Genomic DNA, 20,252 nt, shown 5'->3' on the forward strand with positions numbered 1-20,252 from the left:
GCCCTGACACCTTGTCTGCCTCCCCAGGCATCACTGTCATCCTGCCCTGCTCCATCCCAGAGCAGCCACCAGATAGCAGAACCTGAGAAATACAAGGCAGCTTCTGCAGGGCTCGTCACAGCTGGAGGGGATGTCCTTGGGAGCAGGAGGTTCCCTTTCCTTTCACCTATGTGCCCAGTGAATGAGCATCCAGCCCTCCTAGGAGAACCCATGGCCCCCCAGCCCTCCTCCAGCCCCTCACCGTTTATTATCTTGCCCTCAGCCTATAAATTACAGATCAGCTGCAATGAGTCCAGAACCAACTGCTTCCAGTGTGGGCTGGGCAGCACTGGGGTGGAGAGGGAACCTGGCTGAGTGTCTGCTCAAAGTGGTTCTCTATTTCCAAATAGGAGAGAATTGAACATCTTTAAAAATCAATACAAAGCCACTTCAGCATAAACCAAGAGGACATTAATACTTAACTTGCCTGGAAAAGGGGAGGAGAGATGTGGAAAATGTCTCCAGAGAGAGAAACTCAATGAAATTCGAATCTGCCTGTTTAATGTGAGAGGTAAAAGGTTTAAAATTAACCCCCTCCCCCTCCATTAAGTGGAAGCTAATGAGGTGCTGGAGAATTGGTGTAATTTGGCAGGGAAATGGGACCTAATTTCTTTTTCTTTCTCTTTTTTTTGTGCCTGAGAGAATTGACAGACTGATGGTTTCTGCTTGAAAGGAAGCAGCCAGATATTTTCTGCAGGAAGAGATCTGTTGATCCACCAAAAACTTTATTGAGACACTTGGCAGGGGAGTGAAGGGCTCTTCCCTGCTGTGGGGTGCAGGCAGCACCCAGGTTTAATCCTCTTACCCACTCGCATTCTCTCACCACCACTCACAGTTTGGCATCATTGAATGTTGTTCTGAGGAGGCAGAAATGCATTTTGGGGTGTTTGGAGAATGGGCTGGGTTTTTCCCTGTGGGGAAGTGGGAACCTCGACAATTGTCTGCTGGAAGTGCTGCTGCCTCAGCCTCCCCAGGGATCTCGAGATCTGGTGAAACACAAAAATACTGATCTTGGGTTTATGTTTGGATCTTGACTCTCTGGAGAGCTCTACATGCACAGTGTAGGTTGGGATGGGTGCTGTGGTGACACTGAACCGCTGTCTGGTTCATCTGGGGTGAATTCATGTGGTGTGTTGACAAAAATAACATCACGTCCGTTTTTAGCTGACTTACAGTAGGATGCTGAAAGAGATTACGGTCATGATGGGGGTTGTGGTTGAATTGAAAGAATCCATCTGATTAGAGATTGTGCCGAAATATTTAGATAGAGATGGTCAGAACTGAGGTTATGTTGGTCTCCTTAAGGATGGCAGGCAGGGGAGGGGAGTGATAGGCAGGAGGGTGACAGGCAGGAGAAGGCAGCAGGAGCGGCTGCTCCCTGCCAGATGTGGTCTGTGGCCTCTTGTGAGCTGTTTCTCCTGAGCAAACACATTAATTACAGGCTTTGCCAGGGGAGCCCCATGTGCTGTTAATGATTGACTGCTCCAGCTGGGGGTTTCCAGGCAGCTCCTGCTCCATGCCGGGCTGTTGCTCTGTGGGTGGGGAGCAGGGGGCCGTTCTCCCCATCTTTGCCTAAGAGCTGCTGCAGGTCCCACCTGAGTGGATGGTGGCTGTGGTCATCTGCAGCCTGTGCGTGGCCCCCACCAGACTCGTGTTTGTGGCAGGGCACCCCCAAAGCCCTGGCATGCCAGCTGTGACACTTTGTGGAGCAGCCGCCTCAGGGGCCCGGTGCCCTGCTGCCAGAAGGATTCTGCCCTCCCTGCTCTAAGGCCAGGCTGGTTAAACCCACCCAGGGGAATGCTTCCATGGGCTTGACCAAATGCAGGAGGATTGTTTCGACTATTCTGGGTGGCTGGAGGGATGTGGAGCACCAGTGGGCTTTGGGCAGGGACCAGTGTCCTGTCCTGGGCTGGGTGGGATGTTCTCATGTATGTTCCCACATGCTGGCAGCATGGATGGTGCTTTCATCCCTCAGACAAGGAGCTTGCTCAAAGTGCTGTAGTTTGTCCTGTGCCTAATTTCTGTGAAAATTAAACTGGCAGAGGAGGAAAGTGAGACAAGGGGGGCAGAGGGACCCGAGTGTTTTATCACCACAGCAACACAGGCTTCCAGGGAAAGGTTCTGAGGTGAGAAGTAGATCATTTACAGTTTACTTAATAAAAGAAATAACTCTCATTTCCTGGAGGGAGCTGTGTGCCAGCTCCTGGTGTGAGGGACAGGCTGGAGGGCCTGTGCTGTCCCGCTGCTGTGGCCTGGGCTCAGTGGGGAGAGATGCTTGGCCCTGCAGGGTCAGGCTGGGATTAGGGTTAGGGTCAGGCTGGGACCAGCGTGGGGGGTCCCGCGGGGGTTTGCTGCAGTAAGGGACACATCTGGGGGCAGGAGAAAGTCCTCCTGATGTGCAGGTTGAAGGGGCGGTGCTGGCACTTCATCCCTTAAGGAGCCCCGGCAGTGAGGGCCTCGTCAGCGGGGGCGTCCCCGGGGCTCCGCCGCGGACAGCCGGGTCCCCGGTCCCTTGACGTGCTCGGAGCCCCCGTCGCCCCGCAGAGCCGGTCCGGGGGTCCGCGGGGACACACCCGCACGGCCCGGGGGGAAGGGGTGCCGAGCTGCCTCCATTCCGCACCGCTCCCCGCGGGGCCCCGTTACCGGCCCCGTTACCGGCCCCGTTACCGCCCCGCGCTCGTTACCGGCGGCGCGGGGAGCGCGCGGGGCGCGCGCGGGGCGGTGCGGGGCGGGGGCGGTCGCGGCCGTGGACGCGCCGCCGCCCCCGCCGGTGCCGGGCTCGGTCGGCGGCGGCAGCGGCGATGTCCCGGGCGGGAGACAGGACGCGGTCCCGGCGCGCGGGGGTGCGGGCGGCCGTGGTGCTGATCGGGCTCCTGCACCGCTCCCGGCAGAGCAGCGAGAGAAGGTGACACCGCGGGGAACCGGGAGCGCTCGGTACCGGGGGCTGCGCGGGGGCTCGGGGCCGGCGGCGGGAGCGGGGATGGAGCTTCTGGGCGGTGTGTGCCGGCGGCGGTAGCGGGAGCTGGAAAACAGGCACCGGGATAACCGTGACCCGCACACGGTGTGCGCTGTGAGCCGGCGGCGGTACCGGGAACCGGACAACGGGAACCGGGAGGGCAGTGACCCGCACACGGTGTGCGCTGTGAGCCGGCGGCGGTACCGGGAACCGGGCAACGGGAACCGGGAGGGCAGTGACCCGCTCACGGTGTGCGCTGTGAGCCGGCGGCGGTACCGGGAGCCGGACACCGGGATAACCGTGACCCGCTCGGGACGCTGCGTTCCAGCCTCCTCGAGCCGGGTTAGCCCCGACACCCGCTGCTGCTGCTGCTGCTGCAGACCCGGCAGGACCAGCGCGGTCCGCAGGGCTCCCGTGCGGGCAGAACTGTTGTAACTCGGCTCCGCAGCTTTGTCTGTTCCGAGAACAGCTGACAAATGGTTTCATCTTTCATTGCCGAAGCCACGGGCTGTACTTCGTGTTCAACTTTGTGCCGTAGGAAATGGCCTGTTTGCAGTACTGTGCGAGCTGGCATCTGCTCCGCGGGCTCCTCTCCCCCCGCTTTGCACGGGAGTTGCTGTTGGCATCAGAGGTTGACCCCGCGCTGATCTATGCGGGCTGCCCCGGGCAGGGAGTTCTCCAGGACTCTGCTGCTCTGGCAATTTCGGTGTTAAACATAGCCAGAAATATATACCCAAACTCCACAGCGTGTGTACCTCTGGTTTGGGGTGAAAGCGATGTGGGCACTCCTGCAGACTGAGGGGTTTTTTGTTTGTTTCTTTTTTCTTGGTTCAATTTGTGAGGTTATACCAAACCCATATGAATGAAGAATCGATTATTTAGAATCTTTATTGTAAAGTATCCTCCCACTCCCTAATCTATGAACATGAAAAATGAGAGTAAGGCAATGGGGAAGGAAGCTTTTTGTCCATTCCCAGTTGTGGGTTGCAGGTCCGTACCCCATTTTTCGGTGCTTCTGCCGTAGGGACTTTGCCTTGGACAGCTGGTGCCCTTGAGAGCAGAGTTTCAGTGATGCCTTAATGACTGAACAGTGGCCTTCCCAGGGAGTTCACGTGTCACTGTTGTTGTTTTGGGATATTTTTCTCTCCCTTGCTGGGGTTTTAGGTAGATCATCAAAGCTGACCCGATGGAAAAAACACCTGCAGGTCCTGACTGCCCTGAGTGAGCAGCAGTGATGGATTATCACCTAAGCTGAGCCATGGCTGGGATCCCTGTACCTCATGCCCTCACAGGCTGGGACGTGGGGTGTGGGGACTGCACTGGGGCTCACTGGTGGGCTTGACCATTCCTGTCCTTGCTGTTGCCCCTTTGGGTTTTGTCTTGCTTAGCCCAGGCCCACCCCTGCCATAGTTCTGTCCGTGGACCATGGACTCTGGCTATGGACCAGCAAGTTTTGGACAGAGGGGCTGGCTGGTTTTGGGGGGCAGCCTGCAGTCTTTTCTCCCACTTTCATGTGCTGTGTGTTTGGATTGTCAGAGTGCCGGGGAGGTGCGTGCTGCCAGAAGGGTCCAAATGCTCCTCTGGATGTTGTCCCCACTGAAACCTGTTGGCCATCCTGCGTTTGCCTTGAGGCCAGTGACTGCTTTACCAGTCACATCAAGAAAGACTTTCCCAGAGTTGTCTTTCCCCCAGGTACCAGGTTTCTATGAATGAGCTGAGCATGACACTGGAGGGCTGAGAAAAAACCTCGCTCTGAACTTGCACAGGAATCTGTCTCATGATGTGCAAGTCTGGTTTTTATTTTTATTTTTTTCCCAGCATCATGTTGTGCACAAACTGTCTCAGTGCAGTTCTTGCTGCGGGGTTTACTGAGTACAGCAAGAATCACACAGACATCTCAAGGGGAGAACAAGACCCTGAGGAGGTTTTTTCCTGTCTGCTGTGGACTGAGGGACCTCCATGGGAGTGATTGCAAGAATTCAAGCAGTGCTTTACGGTGATTGCTTCATCTTATGCAAGCTGCCAGGGCCATCAAAGTGACATAATCTGCAGGAAAAGGGAAGGACTGCTAGCGGCATCGTCAAAAGGGACTCAGTTCCTCCACCTGCTCCTATTTGCTTTTTTTTCCTCCTACATTTGGTCTTTGTTCTGCATTTGCAATTGAATTTTGCTTTCCGTGAGCCATATGCAAGCCTGGCAGGATCAGTGGCAGCTGCAGAGTCCCTGGTGGCCCATGTCCCTTTCTTGTTAGCAACCCAACAAAGTGCAGCTCAACACACCACCTTTGCCAGGCTCCCCTCACAGAGCTGGGTGGTGCTTACCTGCCCCTTCACCTGCAATCTGCCACCTATGGCTCCCCTGCTGAGGGGAGGGGAGCAGCAGGGAGCCCTGGGGGGTGGCTGCTGCTGTGGGCTCCTCCTGGCTCCTGTTCTGCTCTGGAAATCTGGAATTTGGACTGTATTTGTATCTAAAAGAATTTTCCTGAACGTCCTACGTGCAAGTGAGGTGATGCAATGGTGGCTGTCCTCTCGTGGAGTAAAGCTGGTGGGTGGGTGCCTCGGTGTGGGGCACCCCTCCATCCACAGTCTCCCCTTGCCCATTGGCACCAGTCCCCTGGTGCTCAGGGATGCAGGTTTCTGGGAGCTGTTCTCTGCAATTTGCAAATTATTGAATCAGCTCGGAAACGGCTGCCCGAGGCTCCTGGCTCGGGTTTGGCAGGAATAGGATCAGACGAGCCTTCTGGTCTGAAAACGTCTGCATGTGCCTTGGCTGATTTACTCAGATCTGCAGGAAATCTCCACTTTCTCTGCTTCTGCAAGGGAAAGCAGGCAGCACATTTTGTAAAAGATAAAAACTTGTTCCTACCATTACTTGCATATCAAACCTTACTGTCCTGGCTTGGCCCAGTGAGAAGTCCTTGGCCAGTTGGAAAGATTCCAGTGGCTGTAGAGGTGCAGACAAAGCAGGAGTCAGCTTCTCACCATCCCCCCAAGCAGGATGGGCAACACATGGTGCAGCAGGGACCCCCACGGCCAGCAGAGGCAGCTGGGACCCCACAGCCAGTGTGGGCAGGGGACCCTCATGGCCAGCAGAGGCAGCTGGGACTCCCATGGGCAGTGCAGGCCACAAGGATCCACTGCCTGCACAAGGGCAGGATGCTCAGAACTGTTCCACAATGTTTGTTCTCTGTTCAGGGGTAATTAAAGCCAACCCCATTGGCAGTTAAATATCCCCTTGCTCTGAGCTGGCTGTGGTCCCGCTCGGGGATGGTGCACTGGGGATGCTGTGTGTGTGCAGGTGCAGGCTGACAGTTTGCAAATATGTAGTTCATTGCAAGAAATGTGGACCAGAAAATGCCGCACTTTTTTTTTTTTTTTTGCTGACTCTGAGGCTTCTGTATGAGAAGGTAACGCTGCAGGGCCATCCTGAGCCAGGACACAACAAGGTAAATCAGTTTTTAGGGAAAATGCTCCATGGCAGGGGCTCTGCCCAGTGCTCTGGGAGCTCCTCAGCACTGGCTGCTCGGGCAGGAGCCCAGCTGTTGGGGGGCTCTGGAGCCGGGGTCTGGGGGGGTTCTGGAGCCTTGGGGCTGTCTGACTTTGGTGGAAGCCTGCAGCAGTGCGTGTCCTCTGCTGACGTCCTCCCTGGGATGAGTGATGATGCAGCGAGATCTTGCTTGCTTGGCATCCCGGGATTGGGCGGAGAGCTGCTCAAAGTCAGGGCAAGGTGCTTTGTTCAGGCACTCGCTGCAGATTTCCAGGTGTAAACCCTCATCAAGGTGCCCTTGTCTGTGTTGCAAAAAAATCCACGGTTTTGGTTGGATGTGTTTTTTGCAATTTGTGAGCAGATGCTGAGGGTTCCTGGCCACTGCTGCTCTGCCTGGGGTATCGGCAGGTGCTTGTGTCCTGGGGTCAGTCCCAGCCGTGTGGGGGATGGAGAGGAGCCCTCACAGAGGGAGGGTGAGCAGCCTGCTCCCCACTCCCACTGCCTGCTGTGGGCAGGGCTGAGCTCAGGTAGGGGGAGGATGGAAAACAATATGGAAGCATGGTCCCCTCTGAAAACTTAAGAGACTGGGAATGGAATATTAAATAAACTAAAAAGGAAGCAGCTGGCAAGGTAATACCCATCAAGGATAAAAAATGATGAGTGCAGAAATAGAGGCTGTTAATTTACAGGACAGTCATTGCTGACCTTCTCAAGGATGCAACATCTGACAGGCAGAACTTGTTGCTGCAGGAGTTTGGCACTTCCTTAGGCCAGGTTTGATGTGTGGAATTAAGCATAGGCATAAGGGTAACCTGGGCTGCTCCTGCCTCATTTACACAGTGTGACAGAGGTAGAGCCTACTGTTTGCTGTGGAGCACTTCGCCGTGTCAGGTAATACATTGACATCTCCCCTTCCCGTGTGTGATTTATATGAACGTACTGGGTCAGTTTAGAGCCCATCTGGGAAATCAGATGGACAAAATGAGAAGGTGGGATGCATTAGGAGTTTTTCATTAGGATTTGGGCTGAGAGAGGGGGAGGGAAGTGTACACTTGGAGTCAGGATCTGGCTGGGAACACTTTGGGGGTTCAGGCAGCCCCGGCTCTGTGCTCAACAGAACTTTTTAATCAGAATTTCAGTATGTCAGTGAGGTTTACCCAATTTAGGATATGAATTTAAAGGTACTTTTGGGATGTGATCAGGGACACTCTAAAGAGAAAGACCTCACCTACCCTCACTCTGCTAGGAGCTTGCCAATGCCTATGCATTCGAAATGGGGTGAAAAATCCCCATTTACTCCCACTTTGGGAGGAGCCAGGGGAGCAGCCCTGGCCTGGTGGGCTCTGCCTCCCTGGGAGCTGGCAACAGCTGGGTCCTGGATGGGACCATGCCAGGATGGCAGAGCTGATCTCAGTCTCCGTTAGGAAACCCTGCAGTCAGCCCTGCATAACTGCATTAAGGTATTTCCTTAATTAGATTTACTAAGTATGCAGGATTCTAATTCTTTCTTTTCCTTCTCTCTTAATTTGCCTAATGAGAAAAACAAAGAAATAAAATTACTAAAGCGATGCCTGTGCTTCCTTCTGGAGACGGGTGTCCAGCAGGCTCTGGAGGCTGCTCTCACCCCTCCTGTGCACTGGTGCCTGGCTGTGGCCATGGCCAGGGTGGGTGCAGGGGCACTAGGGGCAGGCAGAGCTGCCTGCTGGGCACCAGGTGCCCCCGTGGGGAGCAAGCACAGCGCTGTGACCTTTGGTTGTGTTGTCAGTGCTGGTCTCTCGTGGTGCCAGGGAGAGGTGAGTGCAGGGTGAGCTGCACAGCATCCCCAGCCCTGGTCTTTGCTGGCAGGGGCACCCATGACCTTTGCTGTGGTTTGGGCTCTGCAGAGACTTGTACTCTCAGTGCCAGCTGGGCACCGTGTCTCAGTGTGGGGCTGAGAGCCCCTGCTGGCACTGGGGTCATTTCAGGGGGATCCTTGGATTGTAGCCTGGTGCACAAAGACGTGCTAATCTGCCTCATGATTCATTTATCATTCTGTGAGGGTAATCTGTTTGGGAAATGGGCCACTAGCCCTTGACCTCGGTGCTGATGGCAGATTGAATCACTGGCGTCCGTGGTTGGACTTCAACATAACAGATTCCCAGTGTGGAGGCCAGTTCCAAGTGGTGGTTGGGGATGGGCTTGTTTTGCTCTCCCAGAACTGTAGGAGCAGTTCCAGCAGTTTGGCCCCAAAGAAGCAGCCAGCATGTGACAGAGGAACGTGTTGTTAAGTTGGGTGATTTTATAATACTTAGAATACGATGCTATGGCAACCCACTACAAATCCCAGATCAAATCAAATTATTTGTGCACATCCCTATAACTTTAATCTTTGCAAAGTCGTATCCATTTTATGCCTTTGAGGCCGCTGTGCAGCTGAGTGCAATCAGGCAGAGCTCAGGGTTCAAAGCAAGGAGAGCAGAGGATGAGTGGTTTGCTCCAGATCAGGCTGTGCTTTAGTGTCCTAGAAAGTCAAAGAGCAAACAGGGAAAATCTGTCATCCTCGGCATTTTTCAGCAGTGGAGTCATGGTGAGATTGAGGAGAGCAGAGAGGGAAGGAGCTAGATAAACAGTATGGGTGGGCAGGAGAGAAATTCTGCTATTGCCCCACATTGCTTCAATTCATTTCTTGCATGGAAAAATTGGAAGATGCCAAGAGCTCAAAAGAGGTGTAACAATGTAAATTTAACCTGCTCTGAGACAAAAAAAAAAATGAAAGAAGATGTATTTTGGTTTAATATAATGTGAAACATCAGTCCTTGGTCTGGATTCACGTTTGGACACAGCCTGATGGGTGTTTCTCTCAGGTGCTCTGGTTGTGGCTGCACTGCTGGCACAGCCCAAGCGGTGCCGCAGCCCCCAGTGCCCTGTGGCTCTGAGGGGCACAGTGTTGCTGGTCCCATTCTGCCTTCCCAGCATCCCCACTGCCTCTCTGCTTCATCCCCACTTCACCCCCTCAGCATCTCCTGCCTTCTCTGTGATGCAGGGCCCTGCCAAGGAGGGGCTGCAGCCACCCGAGCCTCCCCCACGACCGGCAGGTGATTGTCACCTGCTGTCACAGGTGCTGGGACCCGGGAGGAGAGGACAGTGTGAGTGGGAGGGCAGGGCCCAGGATGGTGGGGCTGGCAGTGAGGGCCAGTGTTTCCAGAGGTCAGGTGTGCACCCTCTGGCAGCAGCTACGTGTTTTGGAGAGGGCCCCAGCGGGCCCCAGTGCCTGCTGCTGTGCACGCTGTGCTGTGGGAGCCATCCCGGGGCGGGCTGCCATGGGAACCAAACCTCATTATGGCGAGATAAACAGTTGGACATTTTGGCCCGGTTTCTGCAGGACTAACCTGGCAGGGACGAGAGGAAACTAAATTAAATCTCAGATTTTCTGACTCCCCGAGGAGCATCTGGCAGTGCTGCTGTGTGATGGCGTGGCTGCCTGCCCGGGAACCGCCGGGTGAGAGGGGTGGGGATTTTGTTGAGTGGAAGGTTGAGGCCATGCCTTTCTGAGGTTTAGGGGGCTTTTGTGCATGGCACGGGGTCTGCTCCCTGCTTCCCTGAGATCTCGCACCATCACGATGCTTCTGCTGCCTCCAAATACAGTGCCTGTGCCAGGTGCCCTGTTGTCAAAGGGGCCCTTGGCTGGGTGCCTCCAAACCAGCCAGGGTGTCCCTGGCTGTCACTGAGCTGGGAGCCTTCTCTGCTGCCAGAAGGCTGCTAAGCCACAGGTCCTGCCATGGTAGGGAAGGTGCTGGAGGGAGGGAAGCTGTGGGCATGGGCTGTCATAGGAACCCAGCCCTGCTGTCCCTGCACCACCAGCACCACACCAAGGGGCAGTGAGGGCTCACAGCTCGCCCTGGGCACGGGGCTTTTCTGGTTACTTTTATCGCTTTCTAAGACCGTCTGTTGGGTTTTTTCTCAGATTCCAGATATTACTGTACAGGCAGCCACATGCCATGGCTTTGCCAAGGGAGATAACCCTTATCTCCTGCCTTGCATGCTGGCTTGGGCAGGGGAGAGCTGACACGCCTGTGTTTGGTTTTCCAGGAAGCAGGAGCTGCTGAACAGCACGGATGTGACCGTCCCGGAGCGGCCCCTGTCACCCCCCCTCACCGCCCCCCCGACCATGAAGGTGAGTGCAGGGGCACCGCGGTGCCGGGCCGTGGGCGCGCGGTCCAGCCGAGGCGCCGGTTTTGGAAAGCCAGGCTGGTGAGGAACGGCACTTCCAACGCAGCAGCTGTACGGATTAGGGCTGTTCCCGCGGGAGCAGCAGTAGGTGGTTTCTGGAATTCAGCCTGCAGCCTGTTCCGACACCATCCATCCCTCCATCCACGGCGGCAGGGCCTGTGTGCCAGCGGCCCATCCTGCGCCGCCGCTCACGTTATGCAATCGCCAGCAGTAATGACGAGCAGGGTGCTGAGTTCCAGTGCTGTTTTCCTTCCAGTAACCCTCCCCAAGCACTGTGGTGGGTGGCTCTGTGCCAACACGAGGCAGACGGTGCATCCCTGGCCGGCACTGCTGCAGGGGCCAACCCACCGCTCCTTCCTGCCAGGGACCACTCGGCCACTGCTAAGCTGTGCCAGGCATAGGGAACTCCAGAGGTGCCAAACAGAAATAAAGCCATGTGTTTTCCAGGCTGGAAGTTGTCTGTGGGCCTCTGGGTTTGTTTGTGTGCCTCCTTGTTTGGAGGTTCCCAGTGCCCCTGCTGCCACTTTGGTCCCGCTGCCATTGGTTTGAGGCAGGCAGAGGTTGGGACATATCTGCTGATATTTAAGAGATGGACCTCAAGGTGCCTGGGACAGGAGATGTCAGGGATCAAGGAGCCATCAGCTTGATGAAGGGAAAGCTGAGGTGACTGTGGCTGTGGCTGGGAGGCAGAGACCTGGTTCTCAGGACTCAGTTGGGTTCTCCGGCGGCAGCCAGTGCAGAGGATGTGGGTGGTCACTTGGCCCTGGCATAGCTGAGCCTGCCATGAGATGCTGCACAGCATGAGTGCATTGAGTCGAAGTCCTTGGTTCTCATCCTGCTCTGCCCTGCTCTTGGTAGACTCTGAGGTGCTTCCCAGAGACCTGTGCAAGGCTTAGTGTCACAGAGAGGGATGGGGGTAGGCATGGGTGTTGGGACAGGAGCAAGTCACTGGCAGCTGAGACTGCCTGTGCTTTGTCAGAGCCATGCAGGCATTCTGGCCAAAGAGGCTTGTTCTGCCTCCTCCCTGGTGCTGCTGGGATGGGAAGGCCCTGTTGATGCTGGTGCCTATTCTGCAGCTCCTGAGCCAGCAGCTTGGGTTGTCCTGCACTGACTCTGAGAGGATTTACATCTAGGATTCATTCAGCTCCTTTAGAAGGGCTATGACTTTTTTGTGCATGCAGATTTCCAGGCAGAGAGGGATTTTCTATCTCTTGCCCAGTGCCCGGTTTCTCCTGCCACTCTCCCAGGAGAGTGCCCACCTGAGGGGCACAGTGCATCTTGCCACAGGGCCATGAGTCCCTCCATGGGGCCGTGCATCCCCGTCTGTCGTGGGGCTTTGCATTGCATCCCAGCAGGCACCTGCCCGTCCTCTGCAAACCCTCACTGCTTCCTGCCCAACCTGTTCCGGGCACTCTGCCTCCCAGGGGAGCCACCCTTTGAAATAACAAGGCAGCCGTGCCGGTGTGCCTCTGGCTTGGGGAAACATTAACGAGGGGAGGTGTGGGGCCGGGCAGGGATGGCCGGGCTCGGCCGCTCTTGCCGGGGGCCCGTGAGGAAGCCTTGCCGTGGCAGCAGCCCTGGCTGATGCCGAGAAGGTAATGGATATAATGGATTTCTTCCCGGGTTGCTGGTGAGTGCTGTGACGTGTGGAGGGGAGTAATGGGGAGGAGGACTGGCACAGCTCTCTCGCTGCCCTCCATCCATGGCAGCTCCCACCTGGTGCAGGGTTATTCTGGGTGTCATTTTGTTTGTAAACCTCTGAAGCAGGCACTTACTGGTCACTGTCAGTGCCAGAAGTTGCCAGCTGCAACTTCTCCAAGTGCTCCTTGTTCATAGGGGTACGCCACTAAACTCACGACCCAGGACGAAGTTTGTCATATGAAGGCGGCAGGGCAGCGCTGCCCACTCTGGGCTGCCTTTGGTGTCATTGCAAACACCAGTGGAGGTTCAGTTTGCAGCAAAAGCCCAGCACAGTGAGTGCAGAGTCCCTTCTGCTGGCTGCACCCTCGGTGGGTGACGTGGCTTCTTGCCGGCGCTACAAAGGTGTCATTGTACACACACTGTAATTACCAAAATGTTTGTGGCCTGGTAAGGCTGGCTCTGAGTATGCACAATGCCATGAAGGGCACAGGCTGCTGCATGCTTTGTTCAGTCCATGTGGGCATTTTCTGCAGGACTGTAGCAGGTGGATCTGGTGCCACAGTGGGGTCAGATCTTGCGTCCGGCTACCTGAAACTACCCAAATTGACTCAAAGAACATTTATACTTGGAGATAAAGGAAATCCAAACCAAGCTCAAACTAAGGAAGAGCCTTTTTAAAGAGTGTCCAGCTGTGGGCACAGAGCTGTCTGAGACAAGGTTCTTTTTAACTCCCACAGGAGTGGTAGGTAAGGGTGGGCTTAGTCTAAAGCTGGAAACACGGCCAGGGCTGTGTAGGAGCCACGGCTGCCCCACCTGTGCTGGCAGCTGTAGGCTGCTCCTGCTGTAAATTTGACCTTTGCTCACTGCAATTATTAAAGGAAAATCTCTCTCAGGTTTTCCTTTGGCCTTTTATTTTCATTTCTTCATCTCCTCCCCTGTTTTTTCTTCTTTTTTTGTGTGTGTTTTGAGAAATTCAGTCTATTCTATGAGCTCACTAAAAAATCACCCCCCAGGCCTTTCCCCTTTTCACCATGATCCCTTCTGCCCCAAATCCCACAGACCTTTCCTGCAAACTGTTTCTGACAGCTGGTAGCATGGGAGCTGCTGATCCTGCTTTCTGCTCTCCACCCAGACTGGCAGTGTCTGCCATGGCACAGCCTCTTATCAGCCGTGTGAGCCAGGATCACTGCACCTGGAGCAGGGCAGGAGGCCAGGAGTAAACATGGGTTAGAGGGGAGGATGGGGCTGCTGTGTCACACCTCCAGAAAAGCCACTTACTGGTTTACTGGGAGTGCCACAACATCTACAGCCATAGTTTGACTGGGTAATTTATTTGTGTGTACCTGAGAGCTGCGGGTCCTCCCCCGGCACTGGCCAGGCAGGGCGGCCACAGCCCACAGCCAGGCAGCAGGATGGGCTGCTGTGGGACTGGTGCTCTGCAGGGGGCACACACAGGGTTTCTAATTGGAGTCAGGCTCACTAATCTCTTTAGTTGTTTGGCAAGTGGCAAGTGGGGATTAACCCTGCACCGGCCAGCCCAGCACCACCAGCAGCAGCTTCGCTAACGCTGCTGTGATTAGGAAGAGAAATTACTCCAGACCACTGACCAAATCATGCACACAGCTGGGGAGTTGTGGGGGCTGAGGGCTGCTGGCAAAGGGAGCTGCAGCAGTGATGCTGATCTCTGAGTTGGGCTGGACAGAGCTCCAAGGGTCACAGCTGCCCACTCGTGCATGGGGAGCAGGACAAGTGCCACGGCCTCGCTCAGCCCCTCTTCCCAGGCTTCTCTGGAAATGGAATGTGGAGCAGGAGCCATTGGGTAGTCAGGGAGCTGCTAGCTCTCACTGATCCATGTGCTGCCCTTAGTGTTGGTGGTGGGCGCTTGGTGTGGGATGTCTGCAGGCCCCAACTCTGCTCAGCAGCAGGACTGGATGGGGTATCTTGAGGGCACACTCCCTCAGTTATGGATAGAGTCTCTTCCCATATCTGCTGAGGGCCAGAGCCAGGGTGCCCGGTCTGGGGTGGGGATCCAGTGTCCCTGCTGTGATGTGGCTTGGGCTGGCTTGCCTTGTGTCCACTTTCATCAAAAAAGAGATTTCCTTCTTTTCTTTTCAGTCGGCAGAATTCTTCGAAATGCTGGAAAAAATGCAGGTGAGCAGCACTGTGCATGCCAGTAATAGCAGGATATTTCCCTCAGCAGAGCCTGCGAGGGCAGAGGCCCCACAGCACCTCCTACATTACCATGTTGGGAGGTTCATCCTGAGCACAGGCTCACTTGGGTCAGAGCTATCCCCATGTAGCAAAATACCCTCATGTTGGTGGGCCAACTGCCTGTGTTGCTGAAAACATCTTAATTATTTGATCCATTCATTTTGTTCCAAACAGGCACCAAAACTGGAAGAACAGAGGTCTGGAAGCCAGAAACACAAGGTTGGTTGATTTTTGTTTCTTGTGGGGATCTCTTTGTGTCCCCCCACCCATCTCAGAGGTTTAATGTGATCATCAAAGACAGTCACTCAAAGGGCTGGAAAGGATTTAGATGTTATCTGAAAATAAGACACTGATTGAATTGCAAAGATGGGAATTCAGTGCCTGTAAATCCCTAATCCAGCTTTATGTCCAGGCTGGTGCATTTCAGTGTCGAGCTGTGTAAAAGGGTTGGAAGTTGCACCAATAGTGGAACCCCCTTCAGAGAGGACTCACCCTGCATTGCCACCTTCCTGTAGACCCTGAGCCTGGAGGGGCCCCCCTGGGCAGCACAGGAGCACCACTCCAGGGCTCACCCCCCTTGCTGTGACCTCACCTGACAGGAGCATCGCTCTCCATTAGCACCTCATGCAGGGCATGGGCTGGGAGGGACCAGGGCAGCGGGTGCTGGATGTGCTCCCCAGTTGTGTGTGCAAGGCTGGGGTGAGGAGATGGCTGGTGGGAAACACATGGTCATAGATGGTGTTTTGGTTCCTTTTTCCAGGAAGACTACATCCCGTACCCCAGCATTGATGAGGTGGGTGCACTGAACCCCCCTGAGCACCTTCTGGGCTGGACTCGTTCCCCTGGTGCCAGGACTTGGGTCTGCTGCAGAAGGGGGCAGAACACGGGGCAATGAGCTCTGCACCCCACATCCACACCCCTGTCCTGCCTGACCCCTCGTGGCACATGTCTCTCCAGATCCTAGAGAAGGGCAGCCCATACCCATTGATCATCCTGCCCCAGTTTGGGGGGTACTGGATCGAAGACCCAGAAAACCTTGGCACACCCACCTCATCTGACAGCAGCATCTGCGAGGAGGAGGAGGAGAACCTCAGCCCCAGCACCTATGGCTACAAGCTGGAGTGCAAGGGAGAGGCCAGAGCCTACCGCAAGCATTTCCTGGGGAAGGTGGGTGCCCCCATCCCTTGGGGCTGAAAATGGCACACCCTTGCCCAAGAAAAAGTCTCTAGTTGTGAACAAAATGGGTAAATTTTGCAACTTCCTCCTTTGCAAGGAGTGAAGGCACCAACGGGTTCCCAGCATGGCAGTGATGGCCACACACAGAACCTTCACCCCTGGCCCCACAGCCACAGGGATCCCACAGGGATCCTGGCACACCAGGCTCTGAGCCTCCTGTCTGTGGGGACCCTGGGCTTGACCAGATGCACAGGCCCAGCATGGCAGCCCCTGCCCTCTTGCTCACAGTCCTGTAATCCTCTTTGGCCCTCTGAACACACCAAGAGCAGGGTGCTGAACTCCACTGGCAGAGGGATTACAGCCCTGGTCCTGGCAAGGGGTTGAGAGTGTGTGCCCTGAGGGACGGGAGGGTTGCAGGGTAGCAGGTGAGTGTCCGGGCAGTGTCCTTGCCATTGGTAAGCTGCTTCCCTGCCACTAACATGCTGTTTTCTATTTTTAGGATCATTTAAATTTCTACTGTACAGCCAGCAGCCTTGGAAATCTGATCCTTTCTGTTAAATGTGAGGAGACAGATGGCACAGAATATTTAAGGGTTATACTCAGGTATGGGAAAAAATGCCTTGTTTAAAAAATATTCTCTCTTTGGGAGTTCCCGGTTTCTACAGCAAATGCTTGAGCCAGACTGGCAGCAGTGTGGAGGGGGTCAGGGTGGGATGGGAAGCAGTGGCAGCATCCTTGTGTTTCTGCACTGGGGCTGCCCAAACCTGATAATGAACATGAGACTTTGATCTGTTGCTAAACCCGCTGGAACTGAGTGTAAACCTCTGCGGGTTTAATCCTGCCTGGGATAACACCAGTCACATCTCTCGCCATCCCTCTGTAAGCTGACAGGACCCAGCGTGTCTGAAGCATTTTGTCATTTCCCTCCAAACTATGAATATTTGAAGAGCTGCAGAGATGAGAAGACAAATTGAGCCTTTGCTCACTAACCAGGCCCAACAAATGCAGCACAACAGTGTTTCCCAACAGCCGGCACAGCTTTGCTGTAGACATTCCCTGACATCTGTCTGCTCATTGTCCTTTCTTTGCTAGGTCTAAAGTGAAGACATTGCATGAAAGGATCCCACTGGCAGGATTGAGCAAGCTTCCAAGTATCCCCCAGATTGCAAAGGTAAAATGCCCAGGTGGGCTGGGACACCTGCAGCAAAGCCTGTGCCACTGCACCTCAGGCAGTGTTGGGATGTGTTGGGTGGTGTTGGGATGTGTGAGGATGTGTTGGGTGGCGTTGGGATGTGTGAGGCGGTGTTGGGTGCTGTTGGGATGTGTGAGGATGTGTTGGGCGGTGTTGGGTGCTGTTGGGATGTGTGAGGATGTGTTGGGCAGTGTTGGGTGCTGTTGGGATGTGTGAGGATGTGTTGGGCGGTGTTGGGTGCTGTTGGGATGTGTGAGGATGTATTGGACAGCGTTGGGCAGTGTTGGGCAGCAATGCCTCGGCTCTCAGGTCAAGGAGCACTTGGGTGGTGCTATGTGCTGGCCCCACTGTTAGTTTCCTGCTGATCCCAGGCAGGTCACTGGTTGATATCTGGGAGAAGAGATGAGAAAGTGGCACCACCTTTGACCCACAGAGAGACCTGGGACTTGTCTTGCTGCATCCTCAGTTGGGTGCCAGCCAGGCCACGGGGCATGCCAGTGAGAGGATGTAAAGCAGGGAGCTCCTGTAATCAGATGCTGGGTTTGGCTTCTTTGTAACACATTCATGGCCTTGCTGTGAAGTTTTGGCCATGGACCCAGCACTGACTGCTCTTTCCTTTTGCCCACAGGCCTTCTGTGATGACGCCTCTGGGCTGAAGTTTAACCCGGTTCTCTACCCCAAGGTGAAGTAACCTGCCCAGCAGGGATGCTGAGAACCCCACCCAGGGCCACTGTGGAAAACTTTTGGCCTAATTATGTGGGAATTTGGCTTCTTTCCCCCTTCTGCCCTCCTGGTGCTGCCCAGCCATTGTACCCTGTGGCAGCTCCAGTGGGCTCTCCCACCCCCACCACGAGGAGTGGTGTCACAGCCCGTGGGTTTGCTCTGTCAGCTTTTGAACTACCTGGTGAAACAATTGTTACTTTGCTTTCCTGCAGGCGTCCCAGATGATAGTGTCCTATGATGAACATGAGGTCAACAACACCTTCAAGTTTGGTGTGATCTATCAGAAGTTCAGGCAGGTGAGTTGCCCCCATGCCACTCTTGTGAAGCACATCCCTGCACCCCAGAGAGCTGTGTTTCATGGGCACAGACTCGACCCTGTTGTTAATTCTGCCACATGCAGCACCTCTGTGTCCTCACTGACTGTGTTTCTTATTGCTCGGATGTTTTCCCTACTCATTAAAAAATGATGTGACTGAAAAATCTCAGTATGGAAATCAGCCCACAAGCTGCTGTAGGGAAAAGCGGATGTGAAAATGGATTTTAGCAGGCATGGTATTTTAATCAGATATATGTTTAGACAGCAAAACAGCTATGTTTGTCTGGAGGGATTGTGGGCTCTGAAGACAGGCACTTGCTGAAAACGCTGTCATTAGCTGGGGGACTCAGGATGGGGAGTGCAGAGGCAGCTCACCCTCAGAACTCACCAAGAATTATTCTGACAGGCACTCTAATTATCTTACATGTTGCATTTTGGGTTTGATTGAGTGACTCATGCAAGGCCATAATTAGGGTCTCATTGTTTTGAAATACAGCATGTGGAGGGGGATTAGGGCTTGGATTTTCCAACAGAGGATTCACTTGTGTTTTGATATTTCCTGGACATTATCCTAAGGTCCTTGCTGCGGGTCAGAAGTGGCTCTCAGCAGCTTTACCCTGGAGTGTCCTGGGGGCCAAGCAGGCTGTGACAGCCCACAGACAGTTCTGGTGGCCAGTGGTTAGTGTGGGGGTGCCAGCTGGGGAGCAGAGGAGGGGAGCAGCCTGGAACAAGGTGGTCACACCCCAGGGACCCCATGGATGGAGCAGGAGGTGGCAGGGGATGGGCAGGCAGGGAGATGGGGGCTGTCAGCAGATGCACTCTGTGTTTTGCAGACCCAAGAGGAGGAGCTGTTTGGTAATAATGAAGAGAGCACTGCCTTCAAGAACTTCCTAAGTTTTCTGGGAGACACCATAACACTCCAGGACTTCAAAGGGTAAGTTAGATAAAAAGGATGATTTTACAAATACATTAACAAGAAACCATGTCATATGTAAAAATATCTACGTGTGAGAACAGAAGTCATCTTGCTCCTGAGCGGGATATGCAGAGCAGAAGCAAATATAGCTTTGGCTTGTTTTTCAAAGCTGGAGGAGTTTTCAAAAAAAAAAAAATTGGAGCTGCCAAGAGAGAAAAACTTATTTTCCTGCAGATTTGAGGTTGTGCTAAAATCTGGCTCTGCTCAGCCATAGATGGAAGGAGCTGTGTGTGGAAATGTGCCGTGCCCAGTGTCACAGCTCAGCTGTGGGTGCCTCCAGGGCGGTCACTGCAGCAGCCATGGTGTGGGCAGAGACCCCCCGCTGCTGGTGAGGGATGGTGAGACCACCAGTGCCACAGCTGGTGCCCACGGCTGTGGTCAGCCCTGGCTGACCAGCCCTGCTCTGTGTACACCCTGTATTTCAGGCTGGTGATGGCGATGCTTGGTTAGAACATGTGACGTGGTTTGTTCTTTCTGTTTGCTCACTTCTAGGTAAAGATGAATGAGCTAGCCTGTTCCATCAGCCTGTCCCCTGACAGCCACTGGCACTCTCTGTGAGGCTTTCAATTAATATTTCTTCCTTTCTCTCTGCCTTTCCCTTCATCTCCAGTTTTCGAGGAGGCCTGGATGTCAGCCATGGGCAGACGGGAGCAGAGTCTGTGTACACGGTGTTCAGGGACAGGGAGATAATGTTTCATGTCTCTACAAAGCTGCCTTTTACCGAAGGAGACACACAACAAGTAAGAGAGATGAGTTTCCTTGCACAGAAGGGTCTGAGTGGGGATGCACTGACATTGGCCTGCCCAGTGCCCCAGCACCACGGCACCACAGAAGCAGTTGCTTGGCTTCCCAGCCCGGGGCTGGCATTTGCTTCCATGGGAGTGGAACCGCCTGGCATTACCGACCCAATGTTCTTCCTTCCTGCTTAGCTCCAGAGGAAGAGGCACATTGGCAATGACATTGTGGCAATTATCTTCCAAGAGGAGAACACGCCATTTGTCCCAGACATGATTGCCTCCAACTTCCTGCACGCCTACATCGTGGTGCAGGTGGAGAACCCCGAGGGAGATAACACAGTGTACAAGGTGAGGGCAATCCCAATGTGGACGTGCCTGTTCTTGCTTCAGCATCTTTTGACAAGGGCATGGAGTGACAGGACAAGGGGGAATGGCTTCCCACTGACAGAAGGCAGGGTTAGATTAGAGATTAGAAGGAAATTCTTCCCCATGAGGGTGGTAAGGCCCTGGCACAGGTTGCCTAGAAAAGCTGTGGCTGCCCTATCCCTGGAACTGTTCAAGGCCAGGTTGGATGGGGCTTGGAGCAACCT

General features: G+C 54.5%; 1 protein-coding gene across 20 annotated transcripts in view; it reads left to right on the forward strand.

Annotated features, from left to right (window-relative positions):
- Positions 1-20,252, forward strand: part of RAP1GAP2 (RAP1 GTPase activating protein 2) — a 60,483-nt gene that overhangs the window by 28,021 nt on the left and 12,210 nt on the right. For 12 of the 20 annotated variants that reach the window (XR_007908010.1, XR_007908011.1, XM_051809182.1 and 9 more), the window contains 12 exons: positions 10,550-10,634; positions 14,447-14,482; positions 14,717-14,761; positions 15,303-15,335; positions 15,500-15,709; positions 16,218-16,321; positions 16,811-16,889; positions 17,539-17,592; positions 17,846-17,929; positions 18,783-18,883; positions 19,536-19,665; positions 19,855-20,010. Coding sequence is in view for 18 of the 20 variants with exons in the window: in XM_051809182.1 (XP_051665142.1) it covers positions 10,550-10,634; positions 14,447-14,482; positions 14,717-14,761; positions 15,303-15,335; positions 15,500-15,709; positions 16,218-16,321; positions 16,811-16,889; positions 17,539-17,592; positions 17,846-17,929; positions 18,783-18,883; positions 19,536-19,665; positions 19,855-20,010 (1,117 nt within the window). In the remaining 2 variants the exon portion in view is untranslated. Of the gene's footprint in view, positions 1-2,822; positions 2,945-10,549; positions 10,635-12,200; positions 12,321-14,446; positions 14,483-14,716; positions 14,762-15,302; positions 15,336-15,499; positions 15,710-16,217; positions 16,322-16,810; positions 16,890-17,538; positions 17,593-17,845; positions 17,930-18,782; positions 18,884-19,535; positions 19,666-19,854; positions 20,011-20,252 lie in introns of those variants that run through there. The other 8 variants (XM_051809173.1, XM_051809184.1, XM_051809187.1 and 5 more) reach the window with 5 other exon arrangements.

The sequence above is a fragment of the Manacus candei genome, unplaced genomic scaffold (assembly GCF_025592945.1).
Source record: "Manacus candei isolate 608988 ecotype Guabito, Panama unplaced genomic scaffold, ASM2559294v1 h1tg000076l, whole genome shotgun sequence".
In the NCBI taxonomy this organism is placed as follows: Eukaryota; Metazoa; Chordata; class Aves; order Passeriformes; family Pipridae; genus Manacus; species Manacus candei.